Source organism: Plectropomus leopardus, chromosome 10 (assembly GCF_026936395.1).
Source record: "Plectropomus leopardus strain MGB_pleo_1.0 chromosome 10, ASM2693639v1, whole genome shotgun sequence".
Taxonomy (NCBI): Eukaryota; Metazoa; Chordata; class Actinopteri; order Perciformes; family Serranidae; genus Plectropomus; species Plectropomus leopardus.
Genome location: NC_142185.1, coordinates 22,206,609 through 22,224,967, shown reverse-complemented (window position 1 = coordinate 22,224,967; position 18,359 = coordinate 22,206,609). Strand labels below are relative to the sequence as shown.

The following is an 18,359-nucleotide window of genomic DNA, read 5'->3' as shown; positions in this document are numbered from 1 at the left end:
TAAGTGGCCACTGCAGCTTTCCATAGCATTACATGGTCTTCACAGCAGGCTGCACTTCACTGCTTGATGTTTAGCCTTATAACCAAGGGTGGGTGCTATGAAAATCCTACAATGAAAAATCACAAGAACACATTCATGTCAGTTTACATTTTTTATTTTGCATATTTAACAAACTTGTGCATTCCACTTCTTTTTTTCCTTCTTTTTTTTTTTTTTTTTTTACAAAACACACTGCTTGCAACATGAGCATTCACAAGTGGCCAGAGTAGGGTTACAAATTAGGAAGTGTAGGTCCCTCAGCTGTGTCATGGCATATCTGCTCTTAAGATGCCACACTGGAGATGAATCCACAGCGACAGGTGGCCAGGAACCCACGGTGACATCAAGCCGCACTCATACTGTACAGGGGGACATCTACGCGAGTGTGTGGTCTTACAGCCATCCTTTTGTGGATGATTAAATACCTCAACATGGAATGCATGTTGGAATAGGTTGGAAAAAGGCAAGGCATGTGGAATGTACAGGGCAAAGGAGATCTGTTTTTCAGGCTGACTTCTCCTGTTCAATGGCTGCAAAAGAAAAACAAGTTTGTAACATTAGTTCCAAAGGGTGTTGACCACAGCAACTAAATATTATGGATTAAGGTCACAAGGAAGAGCACATACTTTCTTTGGTTGGCAGTGTGTTTTTTTCTTGAGTTTCCGTTTTCTTTAGCTTGCTCTTGTCAAAGGATGCAACTTCTGAGACGTCAGGTTTGTCACTCATGTCTGCGGATGGTCTAAAACAGAACAGAAAAGTTAGCTGTGCTGTCCTGAAATTCAGCTGAGAGCACACCTGTACATGAAGACAGACAGAGGTCAGAATTAACATCTCTTGAAGGGCTATTTACACGATCTGCCTCATTTAGAGAAACTTAAGGTTGAGAACAACAATTACGTTAATGCAAATCACGCTGCGTGGGCTAGTGTTTATCAGCGGCTGACTTGAGAAACGCTTTGTGGCGGTTAGTGGACGCGTGCAGCCAAAGGGCCACCGCCCTTTAACGCAATCTACACGAGCAGACCGCCTAAAACTACAGACCCCCCACCCCCTCTGTACAATTAACTCAAAAAAGGCAACGCACATGCACTGAATGTGAGATTTAACTTGTAAAGTCAAACGCATTATCCATGTTTCTGACACAGCATGCAGCCTTTGTTTGGCTTCATGAACTACACAAGAAAAAAACACAATACGTTATGCCCTCTAGATACGCTGCAGCATTTCTTTGCTTAAATGTGAGAAATTCCAGCAGCTTTAAACACATCACGCGCAGATGACAGCCTGATAATGAGCCGAGACATTGTGAGACGACGAGGAGAAACGTCACTACATCATTAAAGAAAAGCAGGCTCAAAATAACTGTGTGCATTATAAAATAAAGATGCAGACGCGCTCACCTGTGTTTTAGTCAGAGGAGTTAACACGACGAACGGCACGTTGGCGCAGGAGCAGAGTGATGGCTGCAGTGGCAATCACACTATAAATACTGCGCAGCATGCAAATATTCCTCTGACGCCACGCCCACTGTCTCCAAAGCTTGCTTTTGGACTAATATATTTTTTATTTTTAATCTAAGCGTATTGGATGAGCTTTATCTATATTTTACATTAAGTCACGTCTGTGCATTTATGGAGGTAAACCATTGAGACTACTTGCATCAGATTAGGTGATTGATATCACCCTGTCACTCTTCTTCCGTCTAAAAAGAAGGCGTCTCCAGCATCACATCGGTGCTTGATGTTTGCTCGTGCCAAACGCGAACGCAGACTTTAGGGTGATTTATGAGTGAGACATGAGTTGACTTTTAACTTGCACTAAGCGCCTTATTAAAAATGTATCAGGGGCGACATCTTGCGGGCAAACAAAGTAATAACAGGGAAATGTTGATGCTGACCTTTAAAAAATAAATGAATAATAATAATAATTATTATTTTTTATTGTTGAAACACACCAGTAGTAGATTAAGTAGTTTTAATTAAGTAGTAGTTTTATTATTTCAAATGTACTTAACTAGGCTATTGAAAGTAAAAGTAAAAGTAAATACTGGCAATAAAAAAGCAAGCACTCTGAATTTTGAGTACTATGAAATTTATTTTATTGTAAGATACACCAACCTATGAAAATGGAGCCTACCTTACACTTGAAGACATATGAGAGCTTTTTTCCACTTAAAGGATTTAAGGAACAATATCAAGCCCCCCACATTTGGATTTGAGAGAGTTGTTGTTTACTAATATTTTTGGACTGTGTTACACCACTGGTTCCCAAAGGTATGAGTACCACTGGTGATTTGTGAGCTCCTGTTAGTGGTACACAGGGAAATACATATATTTTTTAAATGTGATAAATTGATTTAGATATATATAATGCCATCAAAATACTACAAATGATATTATGTTGAAACTTTGAGATCCCTGAAATAAGTTTAGCCTTTCCTGTAATATTTTTGTTTTAATATCAGCATGCTATAGTCATGTTCATGAATGTAGCACGCTCATACATCAATGATTAGTTACAAGCTAAGCTTTGATGACAAGTTTGTAAGCGCAGGTAAAATGAATGGTTTAAAAACATGGTAATCATGGCTCCAAATGACAGCTGTTGTGAAAAAGTCAGAAGAAGAATAATTCGAGCAGCCTTGTTGAAACTGAATAAAGACAATAGTAGTTACTTAAGAAGTGCCAGCTAATAGCACCTGATGAGTTATGTGGAAGGCTTTATATGCTAGTTGTAGTGCTAATCCTTCATACAGCGTGACTGTGGCAACAGTCAACTATAAAACATCTTCTAATTAGAAATAATCCTTCCTCCTGTGTGAACTATCTGTAGCTGTATGCCTACGCTACTGTATTTTAATGGTGGTCATTGTTGTGGTTAATGGAGTCTAATATTTTATGAGGTGAGACGTGATGTAAAAACTTTGAGAATCATTGTCTTGGACTATAGGAATGGCATGTGTGAAGTTTGAAAATGGGCGTAGTTCCCCTTTAAAATAAAGGAGAATGCAGCACATTTTATTTTAACAATAAATTTGGCTGTATTTGGTTGAACTTGTGACCTTAAAGATATTTTGGGTAGGTGAGATGGAGACCACATAACAGACTGAAAACTTTACATCTCCAAATGGCATTTTTTTAAACAGATTTTTTTTATGTATATAATCTTTGCATACAAATTACAAGGCATTCATTATCACTGTAAAATATAATTAGCCCCAGTCAAAGTGATAAAAGTTGTGATGGACCACATCAGTGCTGATATGACCAAGAGTTTTAAAAACATATTATTGTCCACATTTTGAAGTCCAAAGTTTAAAGTCACCATCAGGTTCACTTGCTGCTGTAGTACTTTGAATACGTCTTGTTGTACATCACCTGGTTGTCCACTCTGACCACATTCCTCAAGTTTTGCCAAAACCAGGGCTCAGCTGCAGCTGTTCTTGGCCACTCCACAACACTCTCCCCACATAGCCTCCTCCTCAGCCGCAAGAAGTGAGAGTGCTGCAAGACCGGCTCCAGCAGCAGCAGCACGATCACATCCACGTTTTCATCAAGCAGTCTTTGGTGGGCCAGAAACATTGCCAACTTGAATACCCCGGTCTTAACGTAGCCCTCCGTTAAGACAAAAAGGGTCTTGCGACTGTACAGGATGCTTTGAGCGAGGTTTTCCACTAGTGGGACTCCGGGGGGCCAATCCCTCTCCTCCAGACACAGAGGAAGATGCTTCTCTCCTTCCTCTTCTAGTTTAACTCGCAGGTTTCTCATCACCCACTCAGAGACATGTGGATCTGTGGTGTCGTAGGTTACAAAGACATCATAAACTCCTTCTGTCGAGTTCAAGGATCTGTATCCCTTCAGTTTTGCTTTTATAAAGTGTAGGACATAGGAAGCATCCCAGTAAAATAAGTGAGCAACAGTTGCCACAAACATAAAACCAACAATGAAGAGAGTTGTGAGAATGTAGATCGAGAATGCCAGACCATTATTTACACATTGATTGATGTCAAAATAGATCAGAACGTTCCCCTTTTTGTTTGCTGGTGTGGCGCATGTCACCTCAGTGGTTAGTCTGGGGATCTTTATGTCGCTGTTTTCAATCCACAGAATGAAATCTAAAGAATCACAAGTACACTGGAATGGATTTCTCTGCAAGAACAAAGTCTGAATCTGAGATTCAGGTCTCGGTGGAAAGGTTGATTGATTGATGATAGTCAGTTTGTTGTTGCTCAGGCTCAGATTTACAAGGCTTTTTGCACCGTTTAGAAACCCACTGTCCAAGTGGAAAATGTGATTATGACTCAGGTCAAGGAAAGTCAAAGTGAGGGTGGCATTCGGGTTTATACCTGTTATGTTAGATAAAGAATTGAAGCTCAGGTCTAACATTTGGAGTTGATGGAAATGCTTGAGTTTTTCCCAGTTAAAATCAGTAAGTGAGTTGTGACTTATGTGTAATTTGGTGAGGTTACGTGGCAAATGTTCATAAACATTGTTTGGAATCTTTGCAATGCTGTTGTGGGAGATATCTAAAATGGTCAGATTAGTAAGATAAGTAAAAAGCATCTTATACGAGCCATCTCTTTCTTTCCAAAGATTCCCAAGATAGTTATTTGTGAATCGAAGTTCTGTTAATGATTTGCTGTACATCTGTTTTGTTGTTAATGTGTAAATGGCATTATGGCTCATATTCAGCACCCTTAGAGCAGGCAGGTTTCTTGTAAAATTTAAATTACGTGTTACTCCAAATGCTTTAAAGTAGTGAGGGTTGTTACTGAGGTCTAGCACTTCTAGTTTTTGTAGTTCTTTGAAGGCATTGCCATAGGCCAGATCCACTTTATTGAATGACAGGTCCAGGTACGTCAAATTGGGCACCATAGAAAACTCTGTTCCATTAAGTGCTGCTGAAAATCCGTTTCCTGACAGGTTGAGACACGCAATATCGCCATAGCCCTCAAATTGCTTTGGAGAAATGAAGAACAGATTGTTTGAGCTAAGGATTAGCACTCGTCCAGACTCAAAACACTCTTGCTTGATGAAGCCACGTGATAGTTCGTAAATGAAATCTTTCGGATGGGGTCTGATGAACGGTGAAATAGAAAGGTCTGACCTCTGATTGTATCCATCACTTGGATCAGGGGGACTTTTCACTGGAATGGGGTACAGCCTGTTTTCTGCAAGGTATATCATTTTCAGACGCAGGAATTTGCTGAATATAGTGGAATCGGAGTGAATAATGAAGTTAGTCCCTAGATTCAGTGCAGACAGATTTTTGAGCTCGTACAGAGGTTTGAGCGTGCCCGGTCCGATATTCTGGAAGACCAACCCCTCCATGTGCAACGTTCTGAGTGACACGAGATGTGAAAACTCTTCTGATAGATTTAATGTCAGAGGGTAGTACTTGAGAGCAAAGTTGAACGATAGATCCATTCTTTCTAACCTTGGGAGATATCTTAGAAATGTTGCCTCTTTAGTAATTGCTTTTATTAAGAAGTTAAATGACAGGAACAACTGTTTAAGCTTGCTCAGCTTCTCAAACCAGGAGGGATTCAGGTAAGTCAGTGAGTTTCCTCCAAGGTTGAGTGTCTCAAGCTTTTGTAGACTTTGAAATGCTTCAGGATGGATGGCAAGAGAACCGTTTTTGCAAGGAACACATGGATATGGAGCATTATGACATCTGGGACAGTTCCCTTGTATTTTTAGGACTTCTAAATTTGTTAGTCTAAGAAAATCATCTTTAGATATGGCCTGTATAGCATTAGAAGCCAGCATTAACACTCTTAATGACTGAGGTAATCCTTTGGGAACTTGAGTTATGTTGTTAAAGGACAAATCCAGAGTTTGCAGTTTGGTCATAACTGCAAAACTATTGTCCATAATCCTCACAGATTTCCCGCAAGGATTCCAGAAGAAGCAGTTTTTGGATAACCGTAATTGTGTCACGTTTGTTACACCAGCGAGGCTCCTATTATCCAAATGCATAATTTGGTTATTGGTAAGCTCAAGGATTTCCAAGCTGAGAGGGAGGTTTCTGGGAATTTCATTCAGACAATTGCCAGTCAGTCTCAGTCCATGCAGTTTTGTCAGATTTCTAAAAGCATTTGCAGCAATGATCACTTCTTTGTTCATGTTTGCCAAGCTAAGATCCAGTTCAGTCAGATTCAGCAGGTTGGAAAATGAAACAACAGAAATATTATGTATAAAATTTTTTGATAGGTTGAGCTCAGTTGCATTACTGGTTATCCCAGAAGGTACTTCATGCAGGCGTCTCCCTTTACAGTCAAACAGGACCTTAGTGGTATTGGAGGTATTGTTGGCTGTGACATCACAGGGGAACTGAGAGGACATCCACAAAGGTTTGCACACAGCAGGCTGGATCTCATGATGGCAACACAAACAGAACAGCAGCAAGTGCATCCAACACGTGATGAACTGTAGATAAACAACAGAATTAGTGAAAGGACTCAGACTTTAACTTATAGTCAGTAAGCTATAAAAATACTGTTTACATATCAAACATTTTATCTAAATTCATTAATCAATTTCTGAATTTCTTTAGCCAAAATTAGTCAAGCTCCTCTGTGTGAACGTCCACATGTCTGATGTTCTGAATTTTGAAACCAACCACTGAACGTCTTTATGTCTTTTACTTTATACTTGCTCTTACCTGTTGGCAAAGTGTAGATTAATTGAACTCACTCTAATAAGCATATTTCCACATAAATCCTACCTCTACACGACCACATATACATCATTTACTTTCATCCTTACAATGATCAAATAAGGAAAAGGTGGTTTGTCCAAAAATCCGCCTTAAATTTGATTTAAAATGACCTTTAAATAATAAAAAGCATAAAAAAGCATTTATCATGCAGAAATTACTGTGAACATAAAGTGATGGTGAGCAGATGCTCCAAGTATTTACATTACAGCAGTTTCACCACTGCTGGCTGAAGGGCTCTCACTCAATACTGAACCAACCTTAATGAATGTTGTCTCCCTTTGTCACTTAGACACAAAAACATGGCAAAATTTGGGTCAGGTTGGAAAATACCAAACTTACCCTTTAAATCAGCAGTCAGACTGAATGATTACATCAAGCAAAACCTATTTCAATGTCCATATGGGTAGCCAATTATTTTTTGGACAGGCTTCGCACATTTTGAATATATCCCTCAAGTACCACTGATATCCAGCAGGTGGCAGCACTCTGTAGTTTAAATATCACGCAACTAGAAAAACTGCTCTTGGCATTTTAAATTAATAATTGTTAACTCCTTAAAGCCAAATATGTTGCTCAGAGGCTATTGAATACTTAAAGGGGACCTCTGCCTTTGTTTTGAATTAAAATATGTTATTTTCAAGGATCAAAAAAGTTCAATAAGTTTTTATGAAAACAAGCTGCACTCAAAACTACAGATCAGGTAATTAAGACCCACAGAAAAACAAGTGTGTAGTTCCCCTTTAAAGCTCCTGCAACAGTAGCGAGGGTATAGGAAAAAGTCAGTTAATTAATTCAGCAATGTCAGATACACAGCAATCTAAACAATATTAACCACCATAAACTATACCAGACCAAGTAAGGCTGTGGCAACAAAACCCCTGAGTGTACTGAACTAAGAAAGAAAAAGTGTGTTTTGCATACTTTTAAGTAAGAAAGTTATTCCTGCCTCCAAAGGTACATAGTCTAACTTCACATCCATGTTTTCCTTTATTTATCATTAAATAACTGTAGGTTGTTTAAAGTATCACATTTATATATTTGGGCAGCTTGTGCCAGCAGTGAGTGAGATATGTCTGCACCTGTCCATCAAAGGAAAATATTGTAAATGTCCCGTGAATTATTTTAGACAGATTTAACAAGATGTCAGCCTGACACATTGTATTTTTCACATTTAAAATAAGGTTCTACAGATCCAAGTAATTTTGCACACTCACAGCATGAGTTAGCGATCACCCTACCAGTGAGAAAACCACTACTTGCAAGGGTTTTCACTACTACGCTCTAAAAACTGATAGAATAAAGATGACTTGATATAGTTTTTTTTTTTAGTGAGTAAACTAAGGTTATTATTATAAGAATAAACTAAAACTAAGGGTGAAAAAAAAGCTGTGGTGCAAAACAGTGGAGACACTTTAGATACTTTTTTAAGCACTGGGGAGGGAGTAATGTTTTTTTAATTTGGCTTAGAAGAGGGACATTCACTTTTAAATAGTTGCATTTTTAATTTATTTTAAATAACCCTCAGAACTGCAAAAGTGAAATTAAAAGGCATGTTTTGTTGTTGTTGTTGTTGTTTTTAATCCACAAAATCACACCATGTATCATAGCCTGGAACTGGAGACTGTGAAATATGGACAAACAATGTACAATCCCAAACTGTAATGAAAATAGAAACTAACAAGCAATTAACTCAAGCAATGTACAAAGCTAACTAAAATAAACTAAAGTTAAAACATACAGGAAGTCTTTCATTTAGCATTTTATCAGTTTGCCTAAATTTGTGAGCACAAACAGCATGAGGAGACATGATGCATCTGTTTATTGAGACTGGATGTCTACATGACTGTGAGTCGATTGCCTTCACAAAGTGTAGTTTGTATTTTTATACCCAATTTGAACTCCTTGAATCTTTTCCCTGACAAAAACCCACCATATTATGATAAAGAAAATAAATAAATAAAACTAATACGGACTCTAATACGGAAACTAATAAAGACTCTGGAATACTTGTAGCTAAACTGAAAAAGAAAATATGCATAAAATACAAAAAAAATAAAGAACTATAAAAAGTGGAGTAAACTTTAATGTGCTGCATTTACTGTGAAACACTACATTTTCAAAAATGCAAAACAGTCAGTCAACAATCAGTTTTCTGAGTCAAATAAGTATATACACATTGACACCAAGTCAGTCTTGGAAAGATCAGTTCATCAGAGGAGCATAAAATCGTTATAGATTTTATTACAAAAACATCAGGTTAGATTTCAGGTAACTAGTCATTCCATAATGCACGCTAATGAAGCTTCTGATCATCTGATTACCTGATGAATTAAACATTTAATTTTCAGAAGATAAAACTATCTGCAATACATGGAGCAAAGATTAAAAATGTACTTGTATCAAAAAAAACTCACCATTTTGCATACACTGTATTGATTCCTTTTAATCCTTGAATGACAGCCTTGAAAAACAGGTGACTTTGCTTTCTGATAACACTAAAATTGAACTATTTGTAGAAAAAAAAATCTGTGTTGTGTCATCAAGTCATCTGTGTTCTTAATCTTCAGTGTAAAATGCACATTAAATAAAGAGAAAATCCCCTTCTTGCTGAAGTCCAACGAAAGCAACAAAGCGGCTGATTCTCATTACAAGGCACTGTGACAGACGTTGCAAGTAAATTGAAGAAGTGCATTGTATCATTTCCCTTTTTCATTATATGTTGACAGCTTTGTTGCCATCTCTGACAAAGTTAAAATTATAATTCTCTGTGAAGATGGCAAAGAGGGGCAGCCAGTTCCCTACTGAGTGACAGTAAGCAGTGGATTTAAAATTAGCACACAATAAGTCATCAGTATAACATTCATTTAACTTGGTTGTTCACTATTCACACATTTAAAGAAGTACATTCAGAGCAAGTGAAAGGAGGAACTAAGTTTGACAGTATATTGTTTTTACAGTGTCTCTTTGAAGAGATTGTTGTATTGCTTGTGACTTTCAGTCGCTAATACACCTCTCAGGCTGAACCAGAAATACAACTGGGCTTGGGGGTTTGTTGGCCAATCCAGCACAGAGCGCTTATACAGTCTCTTCCTTAATCTCAGATACTTTGAATTGCAAGGTACTTTCTCCAGGAAGATCAGCACGATAACGTCATTTTTTTCATCCATTAGCCTTTGGTGGGCAATGTAGAAAGCTGTCTTAAAATTGCCACTCTTGATATATTTGTTGGTGAGAATGAACACGGTCCTCTTGCTGTTGTGGATGCTCTTGGAAAGGTTGTCAATCAAGGGGCATCCCGGGATCCAGTCCCGTTCCTCCAGACACAGCGTCAGGCGACGGTCCCCATGGTCCTCCAGATGAGCGCACATTTCTTTCATCACCCACTCTGACACTGCGGCATCGTCCTTGTCGTATATCACAAAGGCATCATAGGCGCAGCTTTGGGAGTACAAGCGGCCGTAACCCTTGAGCTTTGCCCTGCAGAAGTGGTAAATGTACCAGACGTCCCAAAGGAAGAGATGGCTGGAGATTGACAGGGTGAGGAAGCTGAGGACGAGGGAAGTCATGAGGGTGTAGAGGATGATTGACAGGTAGCTGTGCTGGCAGGCCAAGAGGTCCACTGAGATCACGGGATGACCTTTTTGCGCCTCTGGACTTGCACAAGTAACATCCGTGGCCAGTTTGGGAATGGTTACTGTGGTCCTGTTGAGCCATGTGATGAACCAAGTGGCATTGCATGTGCACAGGAATGCATTGTTGTGCAGAAGCAGCATGTCCATCTGATCCACAACATCATCTGGAAAGCTTGATCTGTCAATGTGCTGTATGTGATTAAAACTAAGATCCAGATATTTTAAGTTGTAGGCACCTTTGAGGAAATCTGGCGTGAGTGCCACAATCTGGTTTCTTTGTAAATGGAGCTTCTTGAGAGATTTAGGACAGCTTGCTGACAGCATGGATGGAACAGTAGTTATGCTATTGCCACTGAGATCTAAGACTTCCAAAGATTGTAGAAGTTGTAGTTTTCCCCATTCAAAGGATTTATCTCTTAGTTTGTTATTTTTGATGTAGAGCTCAGACAGTTTGTCCGGCAGACCGCTGAACACTTCAGGTGGGATAAAATTGAGATTGTTATGAGAGATGTCGAGAACAGTCAGATTAGTTAAGTTCTTGAAATAATTGGCATACCTGATGTCCCCGTCTCTCCACAACATGTCTAACCGGTTGTCTCTGAACTCCAACCTCTCCAGAGATTCACTCTCCAGCTCTGTGTTAGTGGAAGTAGAGATCTTGTTGTGGTTCATGCGCAATATCTTGAGCTTTTTCAAGTTTCTAGTGAAGTTAAGCATGTGAGTCAAGCCCTCTGACTCAAAGTAATGGTTGTTGTAACTTATATCCAAGACAACTAGATTTTTCAGCTCTTGAAATGCAGTGCAGTAGAGCAGGTCCAGGCGATTCCAGGAAAAGTCTAGATATTGTAAGTTAGTCAGATAGGAAAATTCAGAGCCATTCAGACTTTGGCTCATTGCATTCCCTGACAGATTCAGGCATCTCAGCTCTTCAAGATTTAAAAATCTGGAATGCAAGAAGAATATGTTGTTTCTGCTCACATCCAGGGTTTTGCCGAACTTACTACATTTCTTGTTGACGAAGGATGCAACAGTTCCAAGTTCTTTATCTTTGTATTTGCAGCTGCGTGCATATTCATCATATCTGAAGTAATGAATTTCTCTCACTTCCTTATTTCCGTACTGAGCTCCAGCTGACATGGGAGACCAGTCCAAGGTCTCTCCCCCAGAGAAACCAACAGCGTCTTGGCCGTCAGAGGGGGATGATATTCTGTTGTCAGACAGGTTGATTATTTTAAAGCTTTTCAGTTCCATCAGAATACTGAGGTTGGCCATTTTAATAAAGTTTGTACCCAGATCTATGACCTCCAACTTTGTGAGATGCTTTAAAGGAGCAATGCTCTCTGGCTTTAGCTGCTGAAACACATATCCCTTCAGTCTGAGAATTCGAAGGGATTTGAGGGCGGAGAAAGAGCAGCTTAGCCTCAGTGTTTTAGGGTACTTCTGAAGCTCATAGTTAAACGAAAGGTCCAGTTCTTCCAATTTGTCCAGGAATTGTGGGAAGCGTGTGTCTACAATGTCTTTTGCTAAAAAGTTAGATGAGAGATCAAGCACCCTCAGGTCTTTCATGCTGGCAAACCACTCAGATGACACGCATGTCAGAGAGTTACTATGTAGGCGGAGCGTCTTTAGTTTTGTCAACATTTTAAAAGCATCCTTGCTGATTTTAAGTGGGGAGTCATTTGGACACGGGGTGCATGGGAAAGGAGCATTGTAGCATCGAGGACAGTTCCCACTTATATCTAGAATCTCGAGGTTTGTCAAGTTTTTGAAATCGTCATCAGTGACATTTTGAATGTTGTTATTGTAGAGGTACAACTCCTTCAGACTTGTGGGGAGTTGATGTGGAATAAAGGATAAGTTGTTTGACTTTAGACACAACAATGTTAAGTTGCTAAGCTGTAAAAATGCATCGTCCTCTATAGCATAGGAATTATTACATGGGTTACGGTAATAGCAGTTCTGACTGAGATAGAGCATCTCAATATTTCTGATGTCAGAGAGGTTTGCTTTGGAAATATTATAAATGTGATTCACTTCCAAACTCAGCAGGATCAGGTTTGAAGGCAGGCCTTTAGGTATACTGGAGAGCTGATTGCCATCCAGATACAATGCTCGCAGATTCCTCAGGCTGGTAAAGGTGTTTTCCTCTATAACCACACTCTCAGTACACATGCGGTCCTTGGGCCCAATTTTAATTGGCACACAGTTGCACCTCATGTCGATCTCAGTCAGGTTCTCCAGACCACGAAAGGAGGTGGAGTTTAATTTAGGAATGTGGTTGATGGTGAGTGTCAGGTTGGTGGTGTCTCTGGGGATGCCAGGGGGAATATCTTTGAGGCTCCTCTCAGTGCAGTCAACCGTCACCGTGCTCCCGTTGTTGGCCTCACTGACATCACACGGCAGAGTTTTGGGGTAAGCAACGCTAGCTGTCGATGTGGGGAGGCAACACCACAGCAATGCCACATAAATCTGTACAGAAACACAGGCGGTTCACTGAGAAATGTATGCAGGTGGAGAGCTGATAATATAGTTATCGAGATTACACACATAGTACAAGAACCACATGCCGAAATAAACATTTTGAGTAAGGTATGTACAGTATATGCTACCTCATAATACAACTAGGAGCTGATACAAGTTAGCGTTTCATTTTCCACCTCTACATTTGGTTTACAGCCCTTTACTACCTATAAATGCAATTCTAATACAATATATGAACAACGATAATGGTTACTCACCAGATGGAAGAACATCTTTGACATGAGAAGTCCTGCTACGAGTCTTGCTGTCAAGTTGGTTCAGTGCTGAAAGAAGTGTATGTTGTTGATCAGCTCTAAGGTGATGAGATGAAAGTAACAGGTGGCTGGGTTAGCCCATGGTGTGTATAATCAGCCAGCATCACTTCCCTATTGTCTCATACCACAAACATGAAAATCTTCCATCTTTTACAATATGTGCTTGATAACTATTTACAGATTGTGTTTGTTATAGAACGGGGGAAAAAAATGTTGTTTATGCTGAACTGACTATGAAGAGGTGTCCGTTAGAATAGAGGGGTCAAGGATTTTTTGTGTCTTGCTTTTATAGTCCAGACAGTGCAGCTGGAGAGGTTATGGGTTACTCTGTGCCTGCTAACAGTAAAAAGAGCTGTTTCATTTCTGGTTAGTTTGCAGGGGAAAGTGAAACCTATGCTTGTGTTTTTGGTTTACCATCTTACATGTTAAACGTGCTATTCTGGCACCAGGCAGAATCTTCTTCCTTGATCTTTGGCCACTTTGTGGCTCTACGCCAAAATAACATTCATTCTCACGTGGGATCGGTCCAGACAGTATATATTTTTGGCTCCTTTATCTGAGAAACACAATGCAGGAACAGGCACTGTAGTTGTAGAAGAAGCATCCCCCTGATCAGCTTCTTTCTTTTAGTGAAAAAGGCACGATGACAAAGTAGTTTTTTTAGCCATGCTACCAGCAGGGCTCCAAGGATCAGTGTTGGGAGAAATATGTTAATATAATTCCATAATTTTGAGGGTAACGAAACATATAACTATTTACATTTTTAGACAAATAACACAATTATAATTAATCAATAAATCAATATATTATTATTATTATTATTATCATCATTATTATTATTATCCATTAGAATTAATTTAATTGTAATTATTGATTATAATTAAAGATGTAGCAGGATCAAGGACATTTTTTAATTCTACCTTGTACTTTGTACCCTGTACAAAAATTTTTATGGGCTAATTACTTGTCAGTCCCTTCAGGATTTCGCAGGCAACACTGCCACTAAAATAGCTCAATTCTGTCATTAAACCTGTTAATAATAACTGTTGGGTAACATTAGCAGTATGATGCAAACTGTCACTGTGTGTGTGTCTGTCTCAGGCACAGAGCTCCAATCCTGCAGCAGTGGTCTCATGCTAAACAGAGAGGAGAGGGGCTGATTAAATCAATATGCTTCATGCAGGTCTACAATGAACTGCGATATTACTTGTTATAAATCATCAAATTTGCAGTAAAGTTGTGGTGATTGGACAAAATTGTAAGGTTTCGAAGAATTCAGGATGACTGACTAGTTTTGTTTTGTCTTTATTATAGCAGACAATCAGAGCGACTTTACTGGATTTTTTTCCATTTATGATCTAACATCACACATAGTAATAAGTGGATCAGGTGAACGGCATTTAGTCCCCACATCTCTGCGTGTGTTTGATAGCCACACAGAGAGGAACAGATGTAGGTAAGAGAAGGTAGAAGGGTGACTACTGCATGCAATGTTTCTGTAAGTTATTAAAAACATAACATTATTCAGAACCCTTCAGGACCCGCCAGTGTCATGCGAGCTGGGTTTAATCAGCCTCATATGTACTTTGTTCTGTACTAATTTGCAAATGCGCGTGCTAACGATCTGAATGAATTAGTTAAACATTACCTGCTAAACAGCAGCAAAATAGCAAGCTAACAATAACATTTTAAGTGCAACCTCCCAGAGCTGCTAGCATGGATGTAAACTCTGAGATGCTTGACTATTCTCACACATAGTGGTATGTAAACACTCTCTCCTGCCCCATAAGTGAAATGGGCCATCATCATCATTAATGCAAAAAGCATTACCACCACTCAGGCTTGAGAAAATGGTAAAATTGTGAATTATTAAACATAGTTATAAAAATAAACATGGGTCAAGCCACTTTTCTCTGTGAATAACACAGTTTTAGGAGCAAACTCATATAATTTAGAAAAATCATTGTGTTATTAATGTCACAGAGATCAACTGAAAAGAGTAATGATGATCATAAATTTGCATGTCCCACTGCAAAATTAGAAAAACATATGGTGGTGTTTGAGGAGTTATTAATTAACAGAGTCACAGTAATGCTTATTAAAACACAGACAAAAATAATTTGAGAAGAATTTTTAAAAGTTTTAATCTTTTTAATGATGTTGACAAAAAAATAACAGGAAAGTACTCAGTGTTTATGTGTAAAGTTTTCATTAAATTAAGGTAAATCCAGCAAATTAAAATCATACGAGTTACTTGATTGATCACATCTTGTCCTGTGCAATGATTTGTCTAGAGCTGTATATAGTGTATGCATTTCTCCAACATAATATATATTCTTACAATTTATAAACAAGATACTAATAAGGTTGTAATAATCTACATGTTAAACCTTTAATACAACCAATAAATCAATAAAATAATCCCTTTAATATAATATTCGATAATATACTTGAGAGAAGGGTCATATGCTTCTTAATAGAGGCCTTAATAGTCTATTTAAAACTTTAATGATTTATACTTTATTTTTACTTTACATAATAAAATATCGTATACACAAGGCAAGTTTTTTTTTCACAGCAGTTCACATTGGTTGTTAAACCCATGTCTCTTATGTATGGCTTTAAAATCAATAATCAGGACAAAAATAACAACAGTTTATTTGTTGAGCAGTGTTTTCAGTGAGTGAGTTAGTGCGTTTATAATAGCAGACATGGTGGCAGAGTGATGTGTCAATGCATTCACACTTTGGTCACTGGGGGAGCTTCCCGAAGCTGCCTCAGCAGCTTTCAGCAGACACACATAGTTCATGACGACCTCATCCACCTTGGCTACCACCTCGCGCCGCTCCCTCTCGATGCTCAGGCCCTCCACGAGTGACATGCAGGCTTGCGTCAGACAGCAGAGTGTGTGGAAGCTGTGCGTCAGAGTGAGCAGTAACTCCTCAGGGCTGCTGTACTCTGCACCCATCTGACTGCAGGCGCTGCTCAGCACTTTGGCCTGCATGAAAAGTAGCTGGGCAGATGTATCCATGTCAGCCTCGTTGACCTCTCGATTCTCACCTCTGGACGTGCGGCCGACGCTGGAACGCAACACGCCAGCCATCTCTAAGGCATCCTTGCATGCAAGTGCGAACCCTGTGTGAAGGCTGTAGGTTTTTCCCTTCATTGAATTTACACGAGCTAGCCTTGCTTTGAGGCTCATGTCATTCGTGGCTGCGGCCATGATACTCTGCTTGGTTTTATGGTCCACTTTTAAGACTGCGTTTTCCTCCCGACTGAAAGAAACCGAGCTGACGGAGAACAGAGTGTGTGAGGGCAACCGTTTGCCTTCATCATCACCATCAGCATTTTTCTTTCTCCGCAGGAAGCAGTGACTGAACGGTCCACGGCACCTCCACGTACCTACATCTAGCCTTGGTGCTGTTGGTTCTGGCAGCAGCAGGGAGGCTCCTTTTTGCTGCCTTCCACCAGATGAGTTAGAGGCGACTGAACCCTGGGAAAAACTCTTGGGCAAGGTTTTGGCAAAGAATATCCTCTGTACTTTTGGGGGATCTTGAGACTGGAAATTCTGACCACCACTCTTCTTCGTAAGTGTGGCTTTGGTCTTCTCTAACAGTGCTTCTAAGCTCCTGGAACCTGGCATTATGGTGCTCCAGCTCCTCCTGAGCATCCGATCCCTGCGTGGCTTCCTGAGGCTGCTTGTTTTAGTGTCATATGAAGATCCGCTTGAGGGGAAAGCCAGGGCGTTTGGGTCGGGCTCGGGGCTGGCCTGTGTTAGCCCGCTGGGCTCTGTGCTACTTCTTAATGATGATGGTGACGTGGTTGTGGTGGTGGTACTGGTCTCATTACAGAGAGCTAAAGATGACTCTTCCCCAACCTTCTTCAGCTGTGTGCAAGCTACACTAGGGGCAGTAGGGAAACAAAGAGAACTGTTAAGCATCTCTCTGACCGAGCATATTCATATAAACTGTTTCACACCCGCCAATAATAACATTTATACACAGTACTTATATACAGCAATGATGATATGTATCTTTTCCTGAATTTGCATTCTTATTCAAAATGTATTTTAATTCTTAAATGGTCAAAAACATGAACAAAGAACAGAAGCGACATTTTTAAGCTGGAGTGCAGGACTTTTAGACATAAATGAATGTCTGTTACATTCAAGCCCTCGCCAAAAAAGTTCATGCAATGCTAATTAGGCCTATCAGTGCTGGGGACATCTCTTTCTAATTTGCAGTGTTCTGGAGTTGTGAAGAAGCATCCAAGAAAAGTTTCCTTGAGCAGATTCTCCAAACTAATAAAAACTTGGCGGTCAGATGAGTGATTAGTTCTCGACATATATCCTAAAATAAGGGCAGGAAAAGATTTTAAAGGTAGTGGAGCACAACAAAAAATGATGCATAAATACAGGCTCATACTATATGAAAATGGAGGATATGTAAAAGAAAAATTTACATCTGCTTGTTAACCCAGGCCTCCAGAAAAGTCATTTAGCCTTACTTCCATTTTTTCCCCAGTGACCACTTGCGGTTATTGCAGCAAAAAAAAATCCTGTGCAGCCCAAAAAGCATTTTCCCCATAGACTACCATTGTCAAAGACACAGGAAACCTTGAACTGCAAACCAGGTCAATTATGACTTTTGCCCATAAGTTATTGGTAGAGGTTTTATATTTGTAAAACTTTCCTCAAGCTGAGAAAAGAGATTTAAAAATCTGTGATGTCATCACAATGTAAAGATTATCAGCCATGCGGGAAGAGAATTTTAAAATCTTATGATAGCGAAGTAATGGCCCGTCTTACTCTGCCTCTGGTTGACCCTGATATTCTTACCCTAACCCTAACCCTGACCAATGTCACTCCTCTTGCCTAAACCTAACCTATACAACCAACAAAGGCAACATGTACCAGCCTGTCATAGGGAGAGTAGGGTGGCTCATTCCTTCACTATCTTAGGATTTTCAAATTTTACTACTGCTCATCTTCAAGGGGCCATGCACAATAGACGTACACCCAGCATTCAGTGTGTTTTATTTAACATTTATGGCTTAACCTCAGAATGTCAGTATTACCATTTTGAGTATGTTACCATGCTGGCATTGACATTTAGTTTAAAGCACTGCTGTGCGCAAGTACAGCCTCACAGAGCTGCTACAGCAACATGAATCT

The 18,359-nt window shown here is 39.5% G+C and overlaps 4 protein-coding genes and 1 long non-coding RNA gene across 7 annotated transcripts in view; 1 reads left to right on the top strand and 4 right to left on the bottom strand.

Annotated features, from left to right (window-relative positions):
• Positions 1-18,359, top strand: part of LOC121948801 (uncharacterized) — an 81,633-nt gene that overhangs the window by 34,350 nt on the left and 28,924 nt on the right. The window lies entirely within an intron of this gene.
• Positions 139-1,565, bottom strand: tmsb4x (thymosin beta 4 X-linked). The gene is made up of 3 exons (XM_088083308.1): positions 1,440-1,565; positions 666-776; positions 139-569 (listed from the first exon to the last, which is right to left on the bottom strand). The coding sequence occupies exons 2-3, from the start codon at positions 763-765 to the stop codon at positions 544-546; spliced, it is 126 nt and encodes a 41-aa protein (XP_087939434.1). The 5' UTR covers positions 766-776; positions 1,440-1,565; the 3' UTR covers positions 139-543.
• tlr8a (toll-like receptor 8a) lies at positions 3,161-9,640 on the bottom strand. Its single transcript, XM_042494461.2, has 2 exons — positions 9,174-9,640; positions 3,161-6,467 (listed from the first exon to the last, which is right to left on the bottom strand). The coding sequence occupies exons 1-2, from the start codon at positions 9,174-9,176 to the stop codon at positions 3,372-3,374; spliced, it is 3,099 nt and encodes a 1,032-aa protein (XP_042350395.2). The 5' UTR covers positions 9,177-9,640; the 3' UTR covers positions 3,161-3,371.
• Positions 8,813-13,232, bottom strand: tlr7 (toll-like receptor 7). The gene is made up of 2 exons (XM_042494460.2): positions 13,130-13,232; positions 8,813-12,860 (listed from the first exon to the last, which is right to left on the bottom strand). The coding sequence occupies exons 1-2, from the start codon at positions 13,151-13,153 to the stop codon at positions 9,711-9,713; spliced, it is 3,174 nt and encodes a 1,057-aa protein (XP_042350394.1). The 5' UTR covers positions 13,154-13,232; the 3' UTR covers positions 8,813-9,710.
• Positions 15,297-18,359, bottom strand: part of frmpd4 (FERM and PDZ domain containing 4) — a 40,779-nt gene continuing 37,716 nt past the window's right edge. For all 3 annotated transcript variants that reach the window (XM_088083300.1, XM_088083302.1, XM_088083301.1), the window contains exon 17: positions 15,297-17,083. In XM_088083300.1, the coding sequence (XP_087939426.1) occupies positions 15,843-17,083 (1,241 nt within the window). In that variant the 3' untranslated portion in view covers positions 15,297-15,842. The remainder of the gene's footprint in view (positions 17,084-18,359) is intronic.